This window comes from Microcaecilia unicolor, chromosome 9, assembly GCF_901765095.1.
Source record: "Microcaecilia unicolor chromosome 9, aMicUni1.1, whole genome shotgun sequence".
Classification (NCBI taxonomy): Eukaryota; Metazoa; Chordata; class Amphibia; order Gymnophiona; family Siphonopidae; genus Microcaecilia; species Microcaecilia unicolor.
The window spans coordinates 72,388,206-72,410,380 of NC_044039.1; the positions used below are offsets into that span (position 1 = coordinate 72,388,206).

The 22,175-nt window shown below is 43.7% G+C and overlaps 1 protein-coding gene across 4 annotated transcripts in view; it reads right to left on the reverse strand.

Moving 5' to 3' along the window:
- Positions 1 to 653: 653 nt before the first annotated feature.
- Positions 654 to 22,175, reverse strand: part of NUP50 (nucleoporin 50) — a 353,557-nt gene continuing 332,035 nt past the window's right edge. For all 4 annotated transcript variants that reach the window (XM_030214692.1, XM_030214690.1, XM_030214691.1 and 1 more), the window contains one exon: positions 654 to 2,654. In XM_030214692.1, the coding sequence (XP_030070552.1) occupies positions 2,446 to 2,654 (209 nt within the window). In that variant the 3' untranslated portion in view covers positions 654 to 2,445. The remainder of the gene's footprint in view (positions 2,655 to 22,175) is intronic.

Genomic DNA, 22,175 nt, shown 5'->3' on the forward strand with positions numbered 1-22,175 from the left:
AGTAAAGAACAAACAGCACAAGTTTGAGTGTATAAAATGATTTCTGTATTAATGAGATGTGAGGAGTAAAAATAAGGTAATTAACTAGGGTAATCCCAAGGATTTTAATTGTGTCTAATTCAGATCAGATCATCATGAATCATTAGGAAGGTAGTTTAATAGGGCCACAAAGAGGGGAAAAAAACAGCGATTGTTTTAGACAGGGCCGTGCCAAGGGTCTGTGGCGCCCCCCCCTGCAGGAGATCAGTTGGTGCCCCCCCCCCGGCAGACGAACAGTTGGCGCGCGCCCCCCTCCCCCCCCATGAAAATGATCGCTGCCCTCCTGCTCCCATGTCCCAACTGCCCGCCCTCCTCTCCCCCCTAAGATCCCTTTTAAATTTACCTCCGTCTGGCAGCGAAGGCGTGCCACGTCAGTGAAGGAGGCGGCGCTCCCGACGTCTACTAGTCTTCCCTTCGCTCAATGTCCCGCCTTCTTCTGACGTCAGAAGAAGGCGGGACATTGAGCGAAGGGAAGACTAGTAGAGATGTCGGGAGCGCCACCTCCTTCACTGACGCTGCGGCGTGCCTTCGCTGCCGGACGGAGGTAAATTTCAAAGGGATCTTGTTGGGGGGGGAGAAGAGGGCGGGCAGTTGGGACGCGGGAGGGCGAGGTAAGCATGGCGCGGCCTCCTGCCGTGCTTACCTCACTTACCGTGTTGGCACGGCACTGGTTTTAGATATTTAATTTCATATGGTTAGATGAAAGCCAGTCAGCATTAAGATTGAGTTTGCGAGATACCAGAAATTATTTGAGTGGAAAGGGAATAAAGGAGAGAGTTAACTGAATATCATCAGTGTACATATAGAAGGAGAGAGTGACTGGATGAAAAGGGCTAAAGGTGAAAAAAAGATGTTAAAAGTATTGGGCCCCCAAGATTGAGCCCTGAGGAACCCCACTAGTTAAGTCAAATGATTTAAAGAGTTGAACCACTGAACTTGAAATGCCCTACCTTGTAGATGAGTGAAAATAGGATTGTGCTTTTGCAGTCAGTCATTTCTTTACACTGATGGAAAATAAGTCTAATGTACCAAGGACTTGTCTTTAGAAAAACCCAGCCAATATTTCATTTTTAAATATCTCCAATATATTCTTGTAAGTATGTAGTCCACACTGCTACAAAGCAGCAGAGTTTGGTTGGCAATCTGTGGGAACCTGCATGTTACTTTCTGCTTAGTATGCAATTTTAAACCATTTACCTGTCTTCCAATGGCTCATTAGTGTACTGCACAGCATAATCTCTACTAAAACGCTACTTAGTAAGGAATTGTTTAAAATCAATTTTGCATAAGTAGCAAAATTCTTTACCTATGATTTATTTTAATTCTAAAAAACTATCAAGTTAAGTTTCTGCCACTAAGTTTCACAGCACACCAACTGTCATACTAAGCTCAACGAAGCTTAATTTTGAGCAAACCCTGTAGCAAAAAAATAAAAATAAAGTTAGCTTCTAGAAATATGTAAGCAACTAGGAATCAACCCGAGATGCAAAATGTATCACAGACCAGAAAGTGAACCTTCATGACTAATTACTAACTCTGGAGGACACACTATCTATTCTTTTGTCATAATTGCAAATGTTTCTTTTAATACTTTCTTAGAGCCCCCTACAGCTCAAGTGTACTATGACAAGAACTACAGCCAAAGCTAAAAGGAGATTTCCACCATCTTGGACTGCTCGCTGGGAAATCAAAAAGCCAAATTGTAAAAAATAAGGTGTGGTGCAAAGCAGACTGGTTTGGCATTAATTTGAATGGCAGTTAAAAAAATGTAGTTAGACTAAACACAAACAAGACACAATGGGCAGAGATGACAAGTGCCTGCAGTTAAAGGGTAAAATTCTAGTAGTAGCAGCCTCAATAATTTTTTCAGCTAGTGTCTTCAAGAATTACATCCAAATCATTGAATATCTGTAGACAATTTCACAAAACATACAAATAAAATGTTTATTACAGTTTCAAAATTCAAAAGTCCATCTATCATATGTGAGGTGATCCGACTACACTTAAATGTTACTCCAATGAATTTTGTAAACTTCCCAGTACTGTTCTGTGCCCTGATTTCTACCCCCTTATAGAATCACTTAGTTAACACTCATGTATTTTTCATCTATTTTCTTTTTTTGTTAAATATCTTCTAAATAAGGCTCTTCTGGAGAAATTTCAAACAGGGGCACAGATTTTCTTGATACTTTAATAGTTGTGCAGAAGTTTTTCTGGTCTTTTTCATTATTTTAATTGGCTTTATGAACTTTCTCCACTCCATAATAAAAAAATATATATCCTTCAGAATACCTGAATTAGTGACAATGTACAAAGAATTATCAAAAATTTGTGACAATTTAAAGTTCTGCAAGAAAAAAAAAAAAAAAAGAGCAGCAACTTGGCAATTATTTCTTGGAAAACACTTTACTGTGACACTTCCTTTTTCTCTAGTAAAATTTTGTGCAATTCATTGGCATCCTCACTTGTTTTTACTCTTATTAACATTGTAACAGGGTCATCAGGATTCTTCTCATCAACTGGAGGATTTGGGACGCATACTATAATAACATTGTTCTTTCCTGTTCTTGAGCATGGCATAGAAGGCTGAACGAAGACATTCAACAATATGTTGCCTGTTTGAAGAAGGAAATAAAAACATTAGCATTGTTATAAAAAATGTACATTAAATGATCAATCCTATGGAAAAAAAAAACTTAAGGTAATAAAAGTCTTGCTGAGTCGCTAAATCCCCCAAAACAGGTGCTAAGCGACTTGTATGAAAAGAAACTTAAAACAATCTTTAAGGAGCTACAAGAAGTGTCAGCACAAATTAGAGAGTACAATCAGACATTAAAATCTATTAAATAAAAAAAGTTTTCAGTCTTTTACTAAGAGATAATTAAAAACTGTTCTGATGAAATCTCGTATTGCATTCCAAATAGCTACAGCTTGAAAAGTAAAAAGAGAATTAAGAATACGTTTGTAATGAACATTCTTAATAGTTGGATACTGTTAAATGTTCCTGAAGATGAGAACAAAAAAAAAATAAACTAGAAAATAAATCCAAGGAACAGGAAAATATGAAAAACAATGCATGCTGTTTTAAATGTTATACATGCTCTTAATGGAAGCCAATGTAAACTCTAACTGTTTAGACACACTCAAGTTTGGTCATTTGAAAAATTAAGTGGACTGTGGTGTTCTGAATGAGTTGTAACTTCCTCATCAGAACAGCACTCAAACCTATATATAACGAATTATAATAGTTCAAATGCGGCATTATCATACAAGTAGGATTCATGAAAATAATTATGGATTAGCTAAAGTTACTTCAGTCGATACAAAGTCTTTTTCCATAAATGAGCAACCTGGTATTCACCTGATAAACGAATTGAAGAGGAACTTGGATGTTCGTTCTTCTAAACCATAAAATCCACACTTGTGCCAACATTTTTTTAAACAAAAATAAGAGGCACTATACATATGAAAAAAGAAGCAGCAAGTAAACATTATTAGGACTACAGGTACACAGGAAAGAATGCTGAAAGTCAAAGAAAAATGTTTCACTCCAAGGTATCACTTTGTAAAAATAAAACCTTTCAGTTGCCTGTGTAGCACTGAATTATGACCTCAAACTACTTGTTAAAATGTCACACTTTTATTCTATAGAAACAAGTGTGGAAAGCATGATGAGCACAGTTCATGGAAATCTTTCTAATTCCTTTCCCTTTAAAAGCATGTGTGTGCATGTGGAGGGGTGTGCTTGTTTGTTTCTCCCTGATCAGGAATAGAGATGAGGGGAAGGTAGTTTTAAAAGCTGCCTTCTGATTGTGGATAAGATTCAGCCAGTCTCTGGGGCTGATGCAGAAAACTACCAAGGGAAGCAGCACATAGTTAATGAGCGGTCTATGTGCTCATTACTAGTCATGATGCAGAAAAGGTGTCAGCACAGTAAACATTGGTGCACATGATATGAAAATGTTTGGTAAAGAGGCCATTACTCAATCCATAACAGTGCAGAAATGTGTGCCAATGTCTACTGGGTGAGCACAATGTAAGAAATCTACTGCAAGGTCTAAGGCAGCATAGAAGGGTAACTGCCCCCCCCCCCCCACACCCAAGCCAAGTTTTCTGCCCCTGAAATAGCTTTCTATATCAACCTGGTGTTTAATGGCATCCCCCCATCTTGTTAACACTCGCTCTCCTACCCCTGACATTTAAAAGAAAAGAAAATCCCTAGTGTTTTGCTGCCAACTCCCTAGCCACCCCGTACCCCAACAACTTCTCCCCTAGCCACCCCGTACCCCACCAACTCCTCCCCTAGCCACCCTGTGTACCCCACCAACTCCTCCAAACCTCACCAAACCTTTAAGAGGCAGGAACAATGCCCATTCACTCAAACCTCTGCACTGCCATCTTTGAAAAATGTCAGTGCTCGAGACTGCCCAGTTTATCCTGGGATGCACCAAACAGGTCTCTGTTCTATGTTGCATCTGTGAAGGTACTAGAGTTTGTTTGTTTTTTTTTTTTTTGGGGGGGGTGGGGGTGGGGGAGGAGAAAGAGTTACTTTGGACCATGTAGGGTAGTTGAGGTGGACTAGGTTTTGGATGTGGGGCTTGTACGGGTATTTACCTGAGATCTCACCTTTGCTGGTCTGGGCTTATACAAGCCTGAACCATTCTTATGGATGGTTCTACACCCTGTGACCTGAGTACGTCTGTAACTATCAGAAACCAGCTTTGGTTACAGAAAGGAAAATTACTGCTTAGCAGTGCCTGATTACTTCATCCAAGGACATATTCTCTGTATTGCCAATTAGCCCCGTTATCTCCTGGGAACGTTGGGGGAGAGAAGCTCTCGGCTACAGGAATATGCAATCATCCTGGAGTATCTGAGCTAACAAGGAGTTGGAATGACCTATAACAAAGGTTTGCTTCTGTTCGTGTGGCCTGCTCTGCAGATCTTGAGGGCCCCTGGGAAATCCGTCGACATCTGGCTTTGGATCATCTACTGTCTTCAGCTTGTTTCGGTCCAAGGAGCCTTGGTCCCCTGTATGTTTGCTGTGGCTGCCTCCTCCCCGATCTTCATCGCCTTTGCTGTCCTGGCTTGGAGGGTCCCGACAGTTGGAGCTGAGGAGGAGGACTGTTCGATTCTCCATTTTGAAATCCACGTTGTTGGTCTTCAGTTTCCTCGGCTTCTGGTGATCTTTGCCTCTCCTGGCTGCTTGTTGTTGCTGCTTTCCCAGTGCTTGTCCGAGGATCATCTTGCCAGAACCTGCTCCAGCCCTCTGTTTAACCTGGCTCTCCATCGTTCCCCTTGGCCCGCCAGGACTTTCGCCGTTTACCTTTGCCTCCCTCACCTTTCCCTTCTTATCTTATCCTCTTATCTTGTTTTCCCGCTCTAACTACTGAAATGTAACTGTTATGTATTTATTTAATTGGTTCTTTGTAAGCCGCTTTGGGGCTGCAATACTGTGGCAAAAGGCGGGGTATAAATGTACTGAAATAAATAAATAAACAAACATGCAGGTGGCTGGACATGATGTCATATGTGATTGGTCCATAGGTATCATCTAACCATTGGATACCAAAGATTTGGACTGAAGAAAGTTCAGTTGGAGGGTCAGAGAGAGAAGAAAGACGCCCAGAAGAGAGAGACACCCGAAGATTGCAGAACGCTCGAGACAGCAAGATACTGATTTTCTTAACACCAGTGAAAGGTGTGCCTAGTATCTGATGGCCTAGGCTTGCTCAGCTACACATCAGACCTCGTCTAAGACTGTGTAATCTACATTCAGAGAAACTCTTGGACTGATTCCTGGACAGAGACTCGCTGAAATCTTCAGCTCGAGTAAGAGGGAGATTCCGTTTCTCTAACATTGAGGGTCTATCAGACAGCAAGCTGAGATAACCAGATATATTCCTATAGCCGGAGATAATTAGTCCTTTCTTTCATCTGAGACAGATTTACGTCAGGACTTCTGGTTGGTGTATTTAGCTGACCACAGTATGTTGCATGAGGTGTAAAGTTCTTATAAGAACTATTAGGACGGCTTCATGGAACAGCTGGTTCAGGAGCTGACAAGAGAAGGAAAAATACTAGACTTAATAATTAGTGGAGCTCATGATCTGGTGCAGGGGGTAACGGTGCAAGGGCCGCTTGATAACAGTGATCATAATATGATCGGTTTTGATATTGGCTGCGAAGTAAGTGAACTCAGGAAATCAAATACACTAGCGTTTAACTTTAGAAAAGGAGATTACGATAAAATGAGAAGAACGGTGAAAAAAAGACTGACGGGAGCAGCTGAAAGGGTAAAAAAAACCTGAATCTGGCGTGGATGCTGTTCAAAACACCATCCTAGAAGTACAGGACAAATATATTTTGCTTATTAGAAAAAGGAAAAAAGACCAAACATCAGCCGGCATGGCTAAACGGTAAGGTAAAGGAAGCTATTAGAGCCAAAAAACAATCTTTCAGAAAATGGAGAAGGGAACAGACTGAAGACAATAAGATAAAACATAAGGAATGTCAAACCGAATGCAAAAAGGAGATAAGGAGGGCTAAGGACTTTGAAAAAAAGTTAGCGTTAGAAGCAAAAACACATAGCAAAATTTTTTTTAGGTATATTAAAAGCAGGAAGCCGGCTAAAGAATCGGTAGGGCCGCTGGACGACTGTGGTGTTAAAGGGGTGATCAGGGAAGACAAAGCTGTAGCGGAGAAATTGAATGAATTCTTTGCTTCGGTCTTCACCGAGGAGGATTTGGGAGGGATACCGGTGCCGGAAAAGGTATTTGAAGCAGACGAGTCAGAAAGACTAAATGATTTCACTGTAAACTTGGAGGATGTAATGGGGCAGTTCTGCAAACTGAAAAGTAGTAAATCACCGGGACCGGATGGTATTCATCCCAAAGTATTAATAGAGCTGAAAAATGAACTTGTGGAGCTAAAAACAGGTGTGGTACCAGAAGATTGGAGGGTGGCCAATATAACACCGATTTTTAAAAAGGGTTCCAGAGGCGATCCGGGAAATTATAGACCGGTGAGTCTGACGTCGGTGCGGGAAAAATGGTGGAGGTTATTAAGAATAAAATTACAGAGCACATACAAAAGCATGGGCTACTGAGACAAAGTCAGCACAGTTTTAGTGAAGGGAAGTCTTGCCTCACAAATCTACTGCATTTTTTCGAGGGGGTGAACAAACATGTGGACAAAGGGGAGCCGGTGGATATTGTATATCTAGATTTTCAGAAGGCGTTTGACAAAGTGCCGCATGAAAGACTCCAAAGGAAACTGGAGAGTCATGGGATCAGAGGCAGTGTATTATTATGGATTAAGAGCTGGTTAAAGGATAGGAAGCAGAAAGTAGGGTTAAATGGCCATTATTCTCGATGGAGAAGGGTGGTTAGTGGGGTCCCTCAGGGGTCTGTGCTGGGACTGCTGCTTCTTAACATATTTATAAATGACCTCAAGATGGGAGTAACTAGTGAGGTAATTAAATTCGCAGAAGACACAGTTATCCAGGGTCGTCTCGTCGCGGGAAGAGTGTGAAAAATTACAAGACGACCTCGTGAGACTGGGGGATTGGGCGTCCAAATGGCAGATGAAGTTCAACGTTGACAAGTGCAAAGTGATGCACGTGGGAAGGAGGAACCCGAATTACAGCTATGTTATGCAAGGTTCCACGTTAGGAGTTACGGACCGAGAAAGGGATCTGGGAGTCATCGTGGATAGGACGTTGAAATCTTCAGCTCAATGTGCTGCGGCGGCTAAGAAGGCGAACAGAATGTTGAGTATTATTAGAAAAGGGATGGAAACCAAGCATGAGGATGTTATAATGCCGTTATATTGTTCCATGGTGCGACTGCACCTGGATTATTGTGTTCAGTTCTGGTCGCCTCATCTCAAAAAAGATATAAAGGAATTGGAGAAGGTGCAGAGAAGGGTGACAAAAATGATAAAAGGGATGGGACGACTACCCTATGAGGAGAGGTTAAGACGGCTAGGACTCTTTAGCCTGGAGAGAAGGCGGCTGAGAGGTGATATGACAGAGGTTTACAAAATAATGAGCGGGATAGAGCGGACAGATATGAAGCGTTTGTTTACGCTTTCTAACAATAATAGAACCAGGGGACACAAGATGAAATTAGAATGTGGTAGGTTTAAACAAATCGGAGAAAGTTTCTCTTTACTCAGCGCGCAGTTAGACTCTGGAACTCATTGCCGGAGAAGGTAGTGACGGCAGCTGGCCTTGCTGAGTTTAAAGGGGGTCTGGACAGATTTCTGAAGGAAAAGTCCATTGATCGTTATTAAATTTGGGGTTTTTTGTCAGGTTCTTGGGGCCTGGATTGGCCGCTGTCGGAGACAGAGTGCTGGGCTTGATGGACTGGTCTTTTCCCAGCGTGGCAGTGCTTATGTGCTTATGATAATCAGATGATAATCTATTTTGGTGATAATCTATTTGTATAGCAAGTTTTGTATTTTGCTTGGCACTGCTTCAGAACTATATATATATATATATATTTTTTTTTCTTTACATAATAAACCCTAATATATTCTATCTGTGGCATACATTGGTTTATTTGCACAGCTAAGCTAGCATCTCGTTAGGGCTATAAGAGGTACCCCCCCCTAGACAGGAGCTCATGTCATTGCTATCTAGTAATGTTATCTGATAGGTACCTCTGAGCTACTGCCCTACAGGCTGGAGCAGTTTGAGGTGTTCTGTCAGTTGTGGGGCAGGGTAGTTTTTTGGTATGGGATAGTCTGTAGTTGATTATTTTTGCAGGTGGGGTAGTTGCAGGGTGTAGTTTACAGAAGACAGTTTGCAGAGTGGTGGAGCAATTGTGGAGGATAGTTTGTGCTGTGCTATGGTGTGGCGGAGGTGGCGGGGGGAGGAATTTGAAGTTTGGAAAAGTAGGTAGTGCCACCTTTCAAACTGCCGTACCCTCTTCTCCGCTATTTTTCACTAACTTTGTATGCCACGGAAGCTGAACAGTTTTTCCTGTAGAAATGCATAGGGCAATACTTTTTTGGGAAGGGGGGGGCCTCATCTGTGGAAACCCTGGTCTAATTTGCCCATTTTCAAACCCAGTGTCTACCTTATATCTCTCTCACCCCCCCCCCCCCCCCCCGCTGCATAGGTTCATCTCATTCTGTTACATTTTCAGAGGTGTTTTTTGTTTTTTTTTTTTTTGCTTCAACAGATACATCAATCCCTTCTGTATAATTTTTTCCAACTTTTTTTTTCAACCCAACAGAAAACAAAAAATACATGGCTCAGTATGTGTTCTCTGCATAAAGTCATCTACTTGGATATAGAATCTTAAGGCAAAAATGAAAAAGCACCCAGACAATATCAATACATAAAAAAAATGGAAAAACGCATGCATCACATTTAAAAACTAAAAATAGTCTAACAAAAATGTTAATACCCCAAAATAACCATGTCCTGTCAATCTTCTGTCTGAGAGAACTTTCACAATTGCTAATTTGTGTAGATTTTCTTTTCCTTAAATTGCAATGGACGAGTCCAGAAAATTGTAGGTTATGAGCATCTACCAACAGGTAGAGGACAAGAAACCAAACTCTCCGTGAGCATTCTGGTCAGTTAATATTTCACATAAAGCAGAAGGACTATAGTAAATGGAACAAACTCAGAGAAAACAATAACTCATGAACACAAAGTTAAAATTAGTCCTTACTTGATAATTTTCTTTCCATTAGCCCCAACAACAATCCAGAGACTTGTAGGTTATGTCCTTCTACCAGCAGATGGAAATAGAGAAAACTTCAGAGGTTTACTATATGTGGTCATGTTTAGCCACTTTAACTTCAGTATTGCCGATACCAAAGCAGTGAAAGAATGAAGAGGAAATATAACAGCAAGTCCTCTCCTGCCTGCATAAAGCCCATGTAAGCTCCTCAACCGCTTCTGCAGGAGGATAACAACAGAAGGTTTCCTTTATGTTTTGATTGGGGTTTTTTTTTTGTAGGCAAAAATCAAATGAAGGAATCTGATGAAACTGAAGCAACCAGAAGAAAACACTCAACCTAGAACAAAGTGCGAGCCCTCTGGATTGATCTGTTGGGGCTAATGAAAAGAAAATGATCAGGTAAGGACTAATTTTACCTTTCACAGCGTCCCACAGATCAATCCAGAGACTTGTTGGATGTACCAAAGCAGTCCTCAAGTGGGGCGGGGTACTACAACCTCAGCAAACTGGAGCAATGCTCCACAGGCCGTGGCTACATGTGCTGCCATGTGAAGTCTGCAACCTAGCAAGGGAACAGCAGCAGATCAAGTGGACGATCTGCAAAAGCCATCCACAGAAAGACAGAAGACCAAGTGGCTGAACTGCAAAGGGCAGCCACAGAAGCCAGACGGGACTCGGAAAAGGATGTCAACTGCGATCTGGAAGAAAAAGTGTTGCCACCTGCAATGGGAGAGACTGTCCCATATAGAGGCCAGCTGAAGAAATTGCCTCTCAGAGCCAACGGCCACCATGGCTCTCGAAACCAAATCCCCTTTCTTGTGACCAGCCAGAGGACAGCATGAGGCTATGCCGGGAGGCATTTCTGCACAACAGGTCAGGAATCTGATGATCCCACTGCAGTGTGGGTTAGGAGTCGCCACCTTTCTATATACCTAAGGCTCTCCAGGTTCTAAATAGGTCTGCTTCTGATCTTGCCACCGCTGCATCTGCTAACCTTAAAATGGGGAGCACTAGAAGACCGCTTCAGTCTTTAGCAGTGCATGAGGCTATAGAGGAAGTCACTTCTGCTCAGTGGGTCACCTCAGATATTGCCCCACTATGCAGAGGCATAGTTAGGTGGGGTGCAACAGGAGCAGCTGCTTCCCTAAATGGATTTTGAATAAAATTGTGGATCAGCCCTTCAGCTTCACACCGCCTATTTTAGAAAAGGTCTGCTCCCCGATATCAAAACCACTACACCCATATCTGCCAATCTAAAAATGGTGAGCCAGCGTGGCTTTCGAAACTGCATTACTTTCCTAAGGTCCCTACATGGTGAACGTCCAAGAAGTGGGAAGAGACAAAGGTGGAATGGGAATGAAGGCAGAAACTACCGTATGCAGAAAAGATAGGACTGTGTGCCCCGTCATCCCTTCAGTAGAAATCTGGAGGATTTTGAACGGATGAAGTCGGGAGTTCTGAGACCCTGCCTGACTGGATTGCTGAAGAAAACAAGGCTGCCCTGGACGATAGTCCTGGTGTCCTAAAGATAAGGGTGAGCCTGACCAAACCGAAAAGAATGTGTAGACATCCTCAGGAAGACGTTGAGTCTATGAGTCACCCAGATCTTCCACCAACTTCACCGAGTCCTCAAACAATAGCTTGCCCTGAAAAGAGCTGAACTAGCCGTTGTTAGAAGCTACATCTGCCGTCCAGCTACAGCTACGACAGGCTGTGACCACCAAAAACATCTGCTTATTCGACGCCCAAAACAAATCATAGAAGAAAACTGTCAACTAAGCCAGCCTCGACTCCATATCTGGCAAGTGAGGATGCGGTCAAATGTCTGCCTTCTGTAAGAGACCCGAAATCTGTTGCCGCCAGCTATGGCACACCCTAGCAGCCTACAAGCTTTAGATAGCCACCTCCAAAGAGAGAAAACTTCTCAAATGTCAGCGGAAGGATGTGTTGAAATCACCCATTGAGACTAAGTTGGCTTGAAGGGAACCATAGAGATGGGGACCAAAGCAAAGAAGGAACCCCTGATGTGGTCTGATATGGAATCAGGCCCATGGGGGAATGTCCAAGAAAGAGGCCCTTGTGCCCATAACTTGAACCTATTCCCATATCCTGGACCTGGTAAGGAAAGTAGAACCTGACGGGTTGGTACCTCTTGCTGAGGGGCAAAAGGAAAAGAGGACTTTCCAAGCCTATATGGAACATCACTCCTTGATAAGCCCAAGATTTGTGCTGTAAACAACTGACTCTTGGTGACATTGATTACCAATCCTAAGGACTGAAGAAGGGTAGGTATCTTGGATGAAATCTGCAAGCTCTCTTGATAGAGAGAACCACAAATCAGCCATTCACGAGGTATGGATGAACCTGTAATCCATCCTCACGATGGAAAGCTGCCACTACCACCATGACCTTGAATAAATGTCTATGGTAACGTGGAAAGGCTGAATGACATGGTCATAAATCGCTAAGGTCTCTCTGTGGGAAGGAGCACTGTGAAGTACGTTTCCTAGAGGTCTAGGGAGGCTAGAAACTCTCCTCACCAGACTGAACTATTACACACTGCAAGGTTTTCATTGTGAAAAGTTGAATCAAACACCCTAGACTCTTATGACATCCAAACTCAGTTGGAAGGAAGCTCCCTGATTGGAACTACAAAGCAAAGGGAACTTCCCATTCCCCCAATTGCAACTGGGAACAGACTCGACTGTGCCTAAAGACAGAAACATTGGCAAGGTGGCAAGAACTGCCTGATATTAGCATTTGAGCCTGCATGTGAAGACCAGGTTGTCACCGTGCGATAGAAAAACAGACATTGCACTGAAGCAATCTTGGTCACTCCTCCTGAAACCCGTAGAGAAGTCCTGCCCGAGGAGTGAACTGAGACTTCAACATTGGGAGATAGATACAGCAGGCATAGGTAGACCTGGATTTCTACCAGCAGCCAGGTCATTCTACCAGCAGCCAGGTGGCTTGTCGTAGTGGAAGCGGAAACCCTGAAAGTGGTTTTCCTGGCCCCATGAAACCTATGACAAAACCCAGAGGATTAAAAAATCATCCTTAGACTTGTCCCCTGGCAATCTATGAGACTTGGGAGTTCCCCAACTGCCCTAGATTACTTTCAAAAGGCAGGTTGCCAAATGTGACTTGGAAGCCACATCAGTGGTCTGATGCCTAAGCCAGCGCTAACTTCGTGCAGAGAGGGTCAAGAATTGGCTGGTGTGACTGTGCACTAGAACTGCTGCACATTGCAGCTAACAAGTGCAGCTGAGAACAAGAGCCAGATGGTGTAGCAGAATATGGCTGTTGCACCACTGTGCACTACAGCGCTGCAGTGGGTCGTGAAGCGGTACCTCTAGAGCTCTTTACTCACTCTTAGCTGGTTGAAACAACTATTAAGCTACCTCTACCCTTATGTAGTTGCTGCCCACTCCTCATGAAATCTAGGTGCCCCATACCATGAAAATGCCACCGAAGCAATTAGAGGTACCGGGCATGCTGCAGATACCAGGGTAGCTGGGGCTAGTATGCAAAGGTGTGGCCAGTATTAGTGTGCAATGTCTACCAGAAGACCTTCAGATAGTCAGTACTTTCCAAGCTGCAGATAAGGCTCTCGCTACCATAAAACCACATGGATCTACAGGGCCTCCAACCTCACCCTTGGGAAGCTGCGGGAGACACAAAGCTGTGGGAGACCCAATGACTCCCACAGGAGTCTGCAAACAGCCCCAGGCCTCTTAAATACCAAATATGAATAAACTGGAAGGGATCCACCCCGGTTCCCGTCACATCTTCTGAAAAGCATACACATAAAACTGCCAGAATCTCAGGCAAATTGGGCCCCAAGGGAGCACCGGCGCTTCAGCCTTGCCATTTGGCGCGGCAGGAAAGATGGTGCGTGCCCAAGAAAATAGCTGCCCTGTGCCCGACAAAATGAGCCGGGAAGGAGCACAACGCTCCACGGTTGGGCTGTACAGTGGAGCTCCGCCACAGGAAACGGCAGCAGCCCAGCGGCTCCCACACCAGGAGCCACGTTTGCTCTCCCTCACCAGTGCAGGTAGGGTAATGACTACTCACCCCCTCTGGAATCGCTGTCACATGCCGTCGGTCCTCACACCCCTCAGCTGGTACTGCAAACTGGCATCAGCTCACTGCACTGGATGAATCAGAGTTTTTTCTTCTTTTTTAAGGCAGGAGAGGACGCCGGAGCAAAAGAAACCTCAGACTGTTTTTAAAGTCAGGAGGGTGAGAACCACAAACTCCAGTCAGGCAGAGAGGAGGGTGTGATGGGGGAGAAAGGGAGGGACCTGGCACCACCAGGTGTGCATCCAAGGCTCAGGATCGGGACACCTCAAACCCCAGAAGCTCGACTACACCCAGGGGACCAGGCCAGGAGCCAATCAATCCAGAGCTGCAAGGTTATAACCATCCACCTGCTAGATAGAGAGAATACTGAAGGTGGCTGCACATGACCACATATAGTAAATCTCTGAAGTTCTCTATCTCCACCTGCTGGTAGAGAGACATAAACCACAAGTCTCTGGATTGATCTGAGGGACGCTATGGAAACTCCAGATAAATTTAAAGAAAGAAAAAGCTCCACTTCGTATTGCACAGGAGCTGGTAAGGGTGCAGGGATGGAGGGTGGGTCCTGGAGCATATGGGGGGTGGTTTTTGTGCACAGAAGGGCCTGGGAAAAGATGGCTGGTGTGTGTGCAAAGAGGGCTGGAATAAATATGTATGGTGTAAATGTTTGGGGGGGGGGGGGGCTGGAAAAGGTGAATGGGTGTATGTGTGTGTCATGGGGACAGGGTGGAGTTCTGTAAGGTGTAGGAAACTGTTGCTGTGGATGTGATGGGGGTATTTCATGCCTAGGAGATGCCAGCCTATATAAAGGGAGAAATTCTGCACAAGAAAACAGCAAATGAAGTGTACAGAATTTTAAATTTGTTTTGCACAGAATTCCTCCTGGGTATATAAGCTACAGAATTCTCAATGAATTGTCCTTGAAAAAAAGAATGAAAAGCTATGACAGCCTTGTGGACTGCCCCAGATGATGGATAGGCCAATGAGACACTGTTGTTGTCCAAAGACCCCTGAGCATTGTGGTGAAGATAGTGAGCTCCCCATCTGGTTAAGTTGGTATCTGTGGTGGCCAACACCAAGGAAGGGATCACCATGGGAGTTCCCTTGAAAAGTTTGCTGGACTGAAGCCACCACATGTTGAGTTTTGCTTGAGATAAGTGATCAGCGAGACAGGATTGACTGCTGAAGAGGTCGCATATGCTCTCTGGCTCAAGGAACCACATTAAGGGTTGCTGGTATTGAGCTAAGAACTTCTACATAATCCCACGTGCGAGGATTCAGCGTCCGCAATAATAGACGAACTTGGCTCTGAACCTTGCCTCCTGTGATCTGGAAGGAACACTTTCCCCTGGAGTGTGCTACAAAATGCCAAAGTACCCCAGACTCTGGGAACGTTTCAAATGGCTTTTGGGAAGATTGACTGAAAACAAGAGTGGAAGTGACCACACATGGGTTCCAAAGAAGCCTAGTCTGTACAAATAATCCATAAAACAAGGTATATTCTTCAAACCCACTGTACCTGAATGTAACTCACCTTGAGCTACTACTAAAAAAGGTGTGAGCAAAATCCAAACAAACAAATAAAATAAATCCAATTCAAATGCAACACATAAGTAGAGTCTAATGGTAACATACAGGTAATACCAGACACACTACCTCTTCTTATGCTGTAAAGATTTGATGCTGCACTCTGTAGTCTTGACCTAAGGTACAGATCCTTTATTTTCTTATGTTCTCCACATAGTCCGTTTTATCATAAATGGGGCATGCCATTCCTGGTGGCACTTAACATTAACTCCTTAAGTACATAAGTATTGCCATACTGGGACAGACCAAAGGTCCATCAAGCCCAGCATCTTGTTTCCAATGGTGGCCAATCCAGGTCACAAGTACCAGGCAGGATCTCAAAACAGTACAATACATTTTATGTGTGCTTATCCTAGAAATAAGCAGTGGAGTTTTCCCCAAGTCATTTTAATAATGGTTTATGGACTTTAATTTTGGGAAACTATCCAGACCTTTTTTAAACCCTAAGCTGCTTTTACTACATTATCTTTTCTCCAAAGCTGTAGAGCCCTAGCTATATATGAGGATTCAGTTTGTCCTCTATCTCCACCTGCTGGTAGATGGGTCATAACCCACAGGTTTCTGGACTCATCTGTTGCTGATGAAAAAGGAAAGGAAAGAAGGGAGAACAGAGGGAGAGGTGAGGTATGAGACATGGAACAGAGAAAGGAAAGATGGGTATGTCCATGGGGGAACCTTGGGGATACAGGATAGGGGGTTTTGCTAGAGTGAGAAAAAAACCATTCAGGGGAGGGGGAAGGAAGAAAAACTTTAGTTGGAGCAAGCAAGTTGGGGAAGGTGAAGCTTGAGGTGGAAAAGGGTGGTGGGTCAGGCCTTATGATGGAGCAATTCAGCATGAGTTTTAAATTTTTCACAAAATTCCTTCAAGAGTAAGAAGTTGAATCTTAGTGAGAGAGCAGCTTACAATGGAGAAATTAGTTCTTCCCTGTTCAAGGAAAACTAGTACTACCAGAGCAGTCCAGAACTAGTAGGGTTGTGCCCATCAACCAGTAGATGGAGACAGAGACCAACAAGTTTTGAGCCTTGCCCTAAAAGCGCACCATGAAACCTTTTTTATCAGATTTTTATGTCAAAAAGCAATAGAGATAAGGAGCCACCACATTTAATTTGCTGAGTATAAACTATCACTTATATAGCAAAATAAAATTAACAGGTAAGAACTAATTTCCCCTTCCTTACCAGTCCAGAACCTGTGCAATGTACCAAAGAGAAGGTGGGTGGGATATGAAAACCCTGGCTGAATAATTTAAGCCCCAAATGCAGACTCCACTGGAGCTGCAACATCAAACTTATAATGCTGGACAAAAATATGGAAAGATGACCATGTCGCTGTCTGAGAATCATTCAGAGCTATTACCCGTGACTCTGCCTAGGAGGCTGCTAGTCTGCCGGTGAAACATGCTGTTAAAAGAATTAGAAACCAATTCACTTTAAGAAATGATTCTCTTTAGCCAACAATAAATAAGTAGCCTTAAAGGCTGCTTCACCCTTCCTTATACCCCCCACCCCCCCCCCCAAAAAAAAAAAAAAAGAACTAGGACTGCATATTCATTACAAATTAATCACATGATTAATTGCAATTAAAAATGTTAAATCACACAATTGCATGGAGCATCCCCCCTCACATTTCCTCCTGTACAGTGCAAAATATAGAGAGCAAAAGTAAATTCTCAGAACTGAACGTTTCAATTACTAAACTGAAAATAAAATCATTTTTCTTACCTTTATTGTCTGATTTTATTTTTGTAATCATCTTGTTTCCTGTCTCTGTTTTTGCTTTTGCATTCTTCTCTGTACTCTGGTCTGTTTCCAGGGTCTTCTGTCCATTCACTGTTTTTCTCTCCTCCTTTCTTCTTCACTCCCTGCATCCATTTTTCATATTCAACTTTTTCATTTTGTTGTCTCCTTCTCAAGTCTATCTAGTTTCCAGCTACTACCTTTACCTCCATCCATGGGCAACATCTCCTCCCTTTTCTCCCATTACCTGCCATCTATGTGCATTTCCCCTCTCTTCTCCTAGCTTCTCCGTTTTTTCTTCCATCCTCCATTTTCAACATCCCTCTCTTCCCCTGCCAGCCGCCATCGACCCATCTCTTCCCCCTCACCATCCAGCATCACCCCCCGTCTCTCCCCCAGCATGTAATACTGCCCATCTCTTACACACCATCAACATTATTCCATCTCTTGGTCCCACCCCCCAACATCTAGCTCACTCCATCTCTCGTCCTCTCCCCACCACAAGTCATCCCTCATTACCCTATATTTCTCTCCTCCACCCTAACCAACTACTATTGCCTTGTCTCCCCCCTTATATCCTGCATCACACCATCTCCTCCCCCATATTTTGCATTGTTCCATCTATCCCTATCCCCACATTGCCCCATCTCTCCCCTCCCCCACCATGGTCTACACTGCTCTCTCTCTCTGTGCCCTCCATACCCTGCACTGTCCCATCTTTCCCCCTCCCCATAGTCTGCATTGCTCATCTTTCCCCACCCTCATTTCTGGGTCTGGCAGAGCCAGTGGCAGCATGCAAAGGGGGGAATGTTCCTGTACCTGCTTTTTGCTTGCTGCTGCTACCACAGCAAAGAAAAACAGCGGGTTGGCATAGGCGCTTCAGACCACATAAAATGAGTGAGACAGCGGGAAGGGGAGAAAACAGGGAGAAAGATGGGGCAAAACTGGATACAGGGGAGACAGCGCAATGTATTAATTGCATTAAAATTTTTAACGCATTAAACATTTAATGTGTTAAATCACGTTAACGTGTCAAATGTGCAGCCCTAGAGCAAACTAATCTGACTTCTCGAATTTATCAGTGACTGAGCTATTTAGGAAAAAAAGTGTAGCAATTTGATTCTCCTCCACAATCCTCCCTTCAGAAGGGAGAACAAGGTCTTGAATCAAACGCAATAAAAGACACTACCCTAAGAAGAAAAAAAAGATCTGTCCTAATGGAAACTCCCACTTCATAAACAGAAAAAACTTTACAAGATAAAGATTGAAATCCTCCTAGCCAAAAAGTGATGGCTAGGAAAAATACTGTATAGAGAAATTCTTTAGCTCTGCTTTTCATAGAGACCTGAAAGGATTCCTAATGCCTTGAATACTAGATCAACTCCATTCTGGACAGGAATGAAGAGGGGACTGAATGTGTGTGACCCCTTGAGAAAGGGCTTCTCCAGGAACAGGTGTTCCGGGGTGGGGCTGGGGGATCTTCAGATATCCTTAGAAACAGGATAATTCTGCAACTTCAGCCTTTAAGGACTTCATACAACTAAGCATCTGAGGAGACCATCTTGAAGAAAAGCCAAAATGATTACCATTGAAGGTTTTACATGAGATACTGCTGTCTAGGCACACCAAGATTAAAACTTGCCAGACTCTCACATACAAGCTAGGAAGCCCTCTAAGTTGAAGAATAGCAATCATATCTTTTGAAAAACTTTTACATCTCAGAATTGCTCATGCAAGAGCCTAACTACATAAGTATTGCCATACTGGGAAAGACCAAAGGTCCATCAAGCCCAACATTCAAGCCCAACATCAAGCCCAAGATCCCCCAAAAATACTATATATAACATAGTAGATGACGGCAGATAAAGACCTGTATGGTCTATCCAGTCTACTCAACAAGATAAACAGAGATTTACACGCACTGTCTCCACTGCATGCAAATCCATCTCATGAATATTCATTGTGGTTATCCTGGAAACCTGTCTGGCTAGGGTGCCTCCAGGACCAGGTTTGGGAACCACTGGCATAAGGTATAATGTGATACTACTACATATGCTTACTTGATCTTGATTTGTCCTTGACATTTTCAAGGCACAGACCATAGAAGTCTGCCCAGCACTGGCCTTGTCCAACTAAAGTTGTCATCAAAAGTCCCAGACCAGCCATGATCAGGGCACACACCATAGAAGACTGCCCAGCACTGGCTTTGCTTCTCAAATACTGGCGTTGCCATCCGCTCACCAAGTTTGTTTGGTTCCATGCCTTCCATACAGGATTACTTTATGTTTATCCCATGCATTTTTAAATTCCTTTACTGTTTTCATCTTCACCACTTCCTGCAGGAGGGCATCCCTGGCATTTACCACCCTCTCCATGAAAAAGCACTTCCTGACATTATTCCTGAATTGGCCCCCTTGCAACCTCAAATCATGTCCTCTAGTTCTGCCACCTTCCTTTTCTGTGGAAAAGGTTTGCTTGGATATTAACACCTTTCAGATATTTGAATGTCTATCGTATTTATTTGGTACACTTGATATACTGCAAAAGTGGTTCACAACACTGAATAAAATTCTAGATGATGAGGGTAGGCAAAAGTGGAAGACAGGTAAGGGAGATGGAGGGGGAGGAGTGGGGCAGGACAGGTAGGCAGGAAAGAGGAGGATACAGCAAGAAGTAAAGGACAGATGGCAGTGGAGAGAATGAAACATTATTAAATGACAGTTGAAAGAAATCAGAAAGAAACCCATTTCTCCTTTCTTCCAGGGTATGCATCTTCAGGTCATCAATTCTCTCCTCATACGCCTTGTAGTACAAACCCCATACCATTTTCTTGGTCGCTTCAAGTCTAAGTCCTTAGCAAGAAATGGCCTCCAAAACTGAAAACAATACTCCAAGTGGGGTCTCACCAACAACTTGTACAGGGGCATCAACACCTCTTTCTTCTTCTTCTTATTATTAGCATTTGTATTGCGCTACCAGATGCATGCAGCGCTGAACACCTGACACAGAGAGACAGTCCATGCTCAATAGAGCTTACAATCTAAAATAATACAGACAGACAAGACAATAAGGGCGAGGGAAGTACTGGGTGAGAAGGAACAAGGGGAAGCAAATGAGTAGTGGCTAGGAGCCAAAAGCAACAGTGAAAAGGTGAGTTTTCAGCATAGATTTGAAAACACGTAGAGATGGAGCTAGACGTACAGGCTCAGGAAGTTTATTCCAGGAATAAGGTGCCGCAAGAGAAAAGGAACGAAGCCTGGAGTTAGCAGTAGAAGAGAAGGGGGACGACAAGAGAGATTTGTCCAGCGAGGAATGTAGGGAGATGAGAGTGGAGAGGTAATGGGGGGCTGCAGAATGGATGCATTTAAAGGTCAGTAAGAGAAGTTTGAACTGTATACAGAAGTGGAGAGGGAGCCAGTGAAGTGACTTGAGGAGTGGGCTAGTGTGGGTATAACGATTTGGCGGAAAATAAGTCGTGCTGCAGAATTTTGGACAGACTGGAGAGGAGAGAGAGGACTGAGGCGGAAGACCAGTAAGAAGTAATTAAAATAATCCAAGCGAGAGGTGACAAGGGTGTGGATAAAGGTTTTGGCAGCGTATTCAGAAAGGAAGGGCGAATTTTGCTAACGTTGTAGATAAAGAAAATGACAGGTTTAGCGATCTGTTGAATATGTGCAGAGGAGGAGAGAAAGGAATCAAAGATGACACCAGATTACGAGCCGAGGAGACAGGAGGATGTGAGAGCCAAGAATGGGGGAAGAGGGGAGGTGGGTTTAGGGGGAAAAATGAGAAGTTCAGTTTTAGTCATGTTTAGCTTCAGATGGCGAACAGACATCCAAGCAGCAATGCCAGACAAGCAGGATGAAATTTTGTCCTGGATTAAGGTTGAGATTTCAGGGGTGGAGATGTAGATCTGAGAATCGTCCGTGTAAAGATGGTACTGAAAACCGTGGGATGAAATCAGGTACCAAGGGAAGAGGTATAGATGGAGAAGAGGAGGGTTCCAAGGGCAGAACCCTGAGGCACACCAACTGTAAGCGGGATGGAAGTTGAAGAGGAACTGCCAGAGTGAACACAAAGTGCAAAGTGAGAGGTAGGAGGACCAAGAAAGAACAGGACCCTGGTATCCATCGAGGATAGTGTATCTGGGAGTATGGTGTGGTCAACAGTGTCGAAAGCAGCAGATAGGTCAGAAGGATAAGGATAGAATAGAGACCTCTGGATTAGACAGCAGCAGGTCATTAGAGACTTTGGTAAGTGCAGTTTCAGTAGAGCGAAGAGAGCGGAAACCAGATTGGAGTGGGTCAAGATTAGGTGAGAAGAAAAAGTCAAGACAACGGCGGTGAACGACGCGTTCAAGTAATTTGGAGAGGAAAGGGAGAAGGGAGATGGGGCGATAGTTGGAGGGACAGGTAGGTCAAGTAAGGGTCAAGTTTCTTCTGCTGGTTATATCCCTTTCTATAGCCTAGTATCCTTCTGGCTGTGGCCATCGCCTTGTCACATTGTTTCGTCATTTGAGATCCTCAGGACACCATTACCCCAAGGTCTCTCTTCCTGAGTTGTGCTTATCACTCTCTCTACTAACTGGTACATCTCCTTTGGATTTCTGCACTCCAAGTGCATCACTCTGCACTTCTTCACATTAAATTTAACTTCCAGACCTTTGACCATTCTTCTAATTTTTGGAGATCTCTATAAGACTGAAGGGAGTTGGTCCTCCATAACTAGTGCTCCTTCAAGAATCCCTTGATTTTGGAGAAGGTGCCAACAGCAGATCAATTTGAGTTGAAACGGGTTAGCAAACTGTGGTCTTCTGGGCTAGACCTGAAGCCACTAGAATGAGAGTTGGGAAGAAAAGAAATCCTCTGTAGGACCTGACCTTGCAATAGGACCAGTGGAACACATACAAGAGACTCTTCAGAGGACAGGGCTGAATCAAAACCTCTAGGCTTTTGACAACTGGCTACATAACACTGTTCTTTGTTGCATGAGACTGAGATCTGTCCCGCAGTTCCACTGTTATTGTAAAGG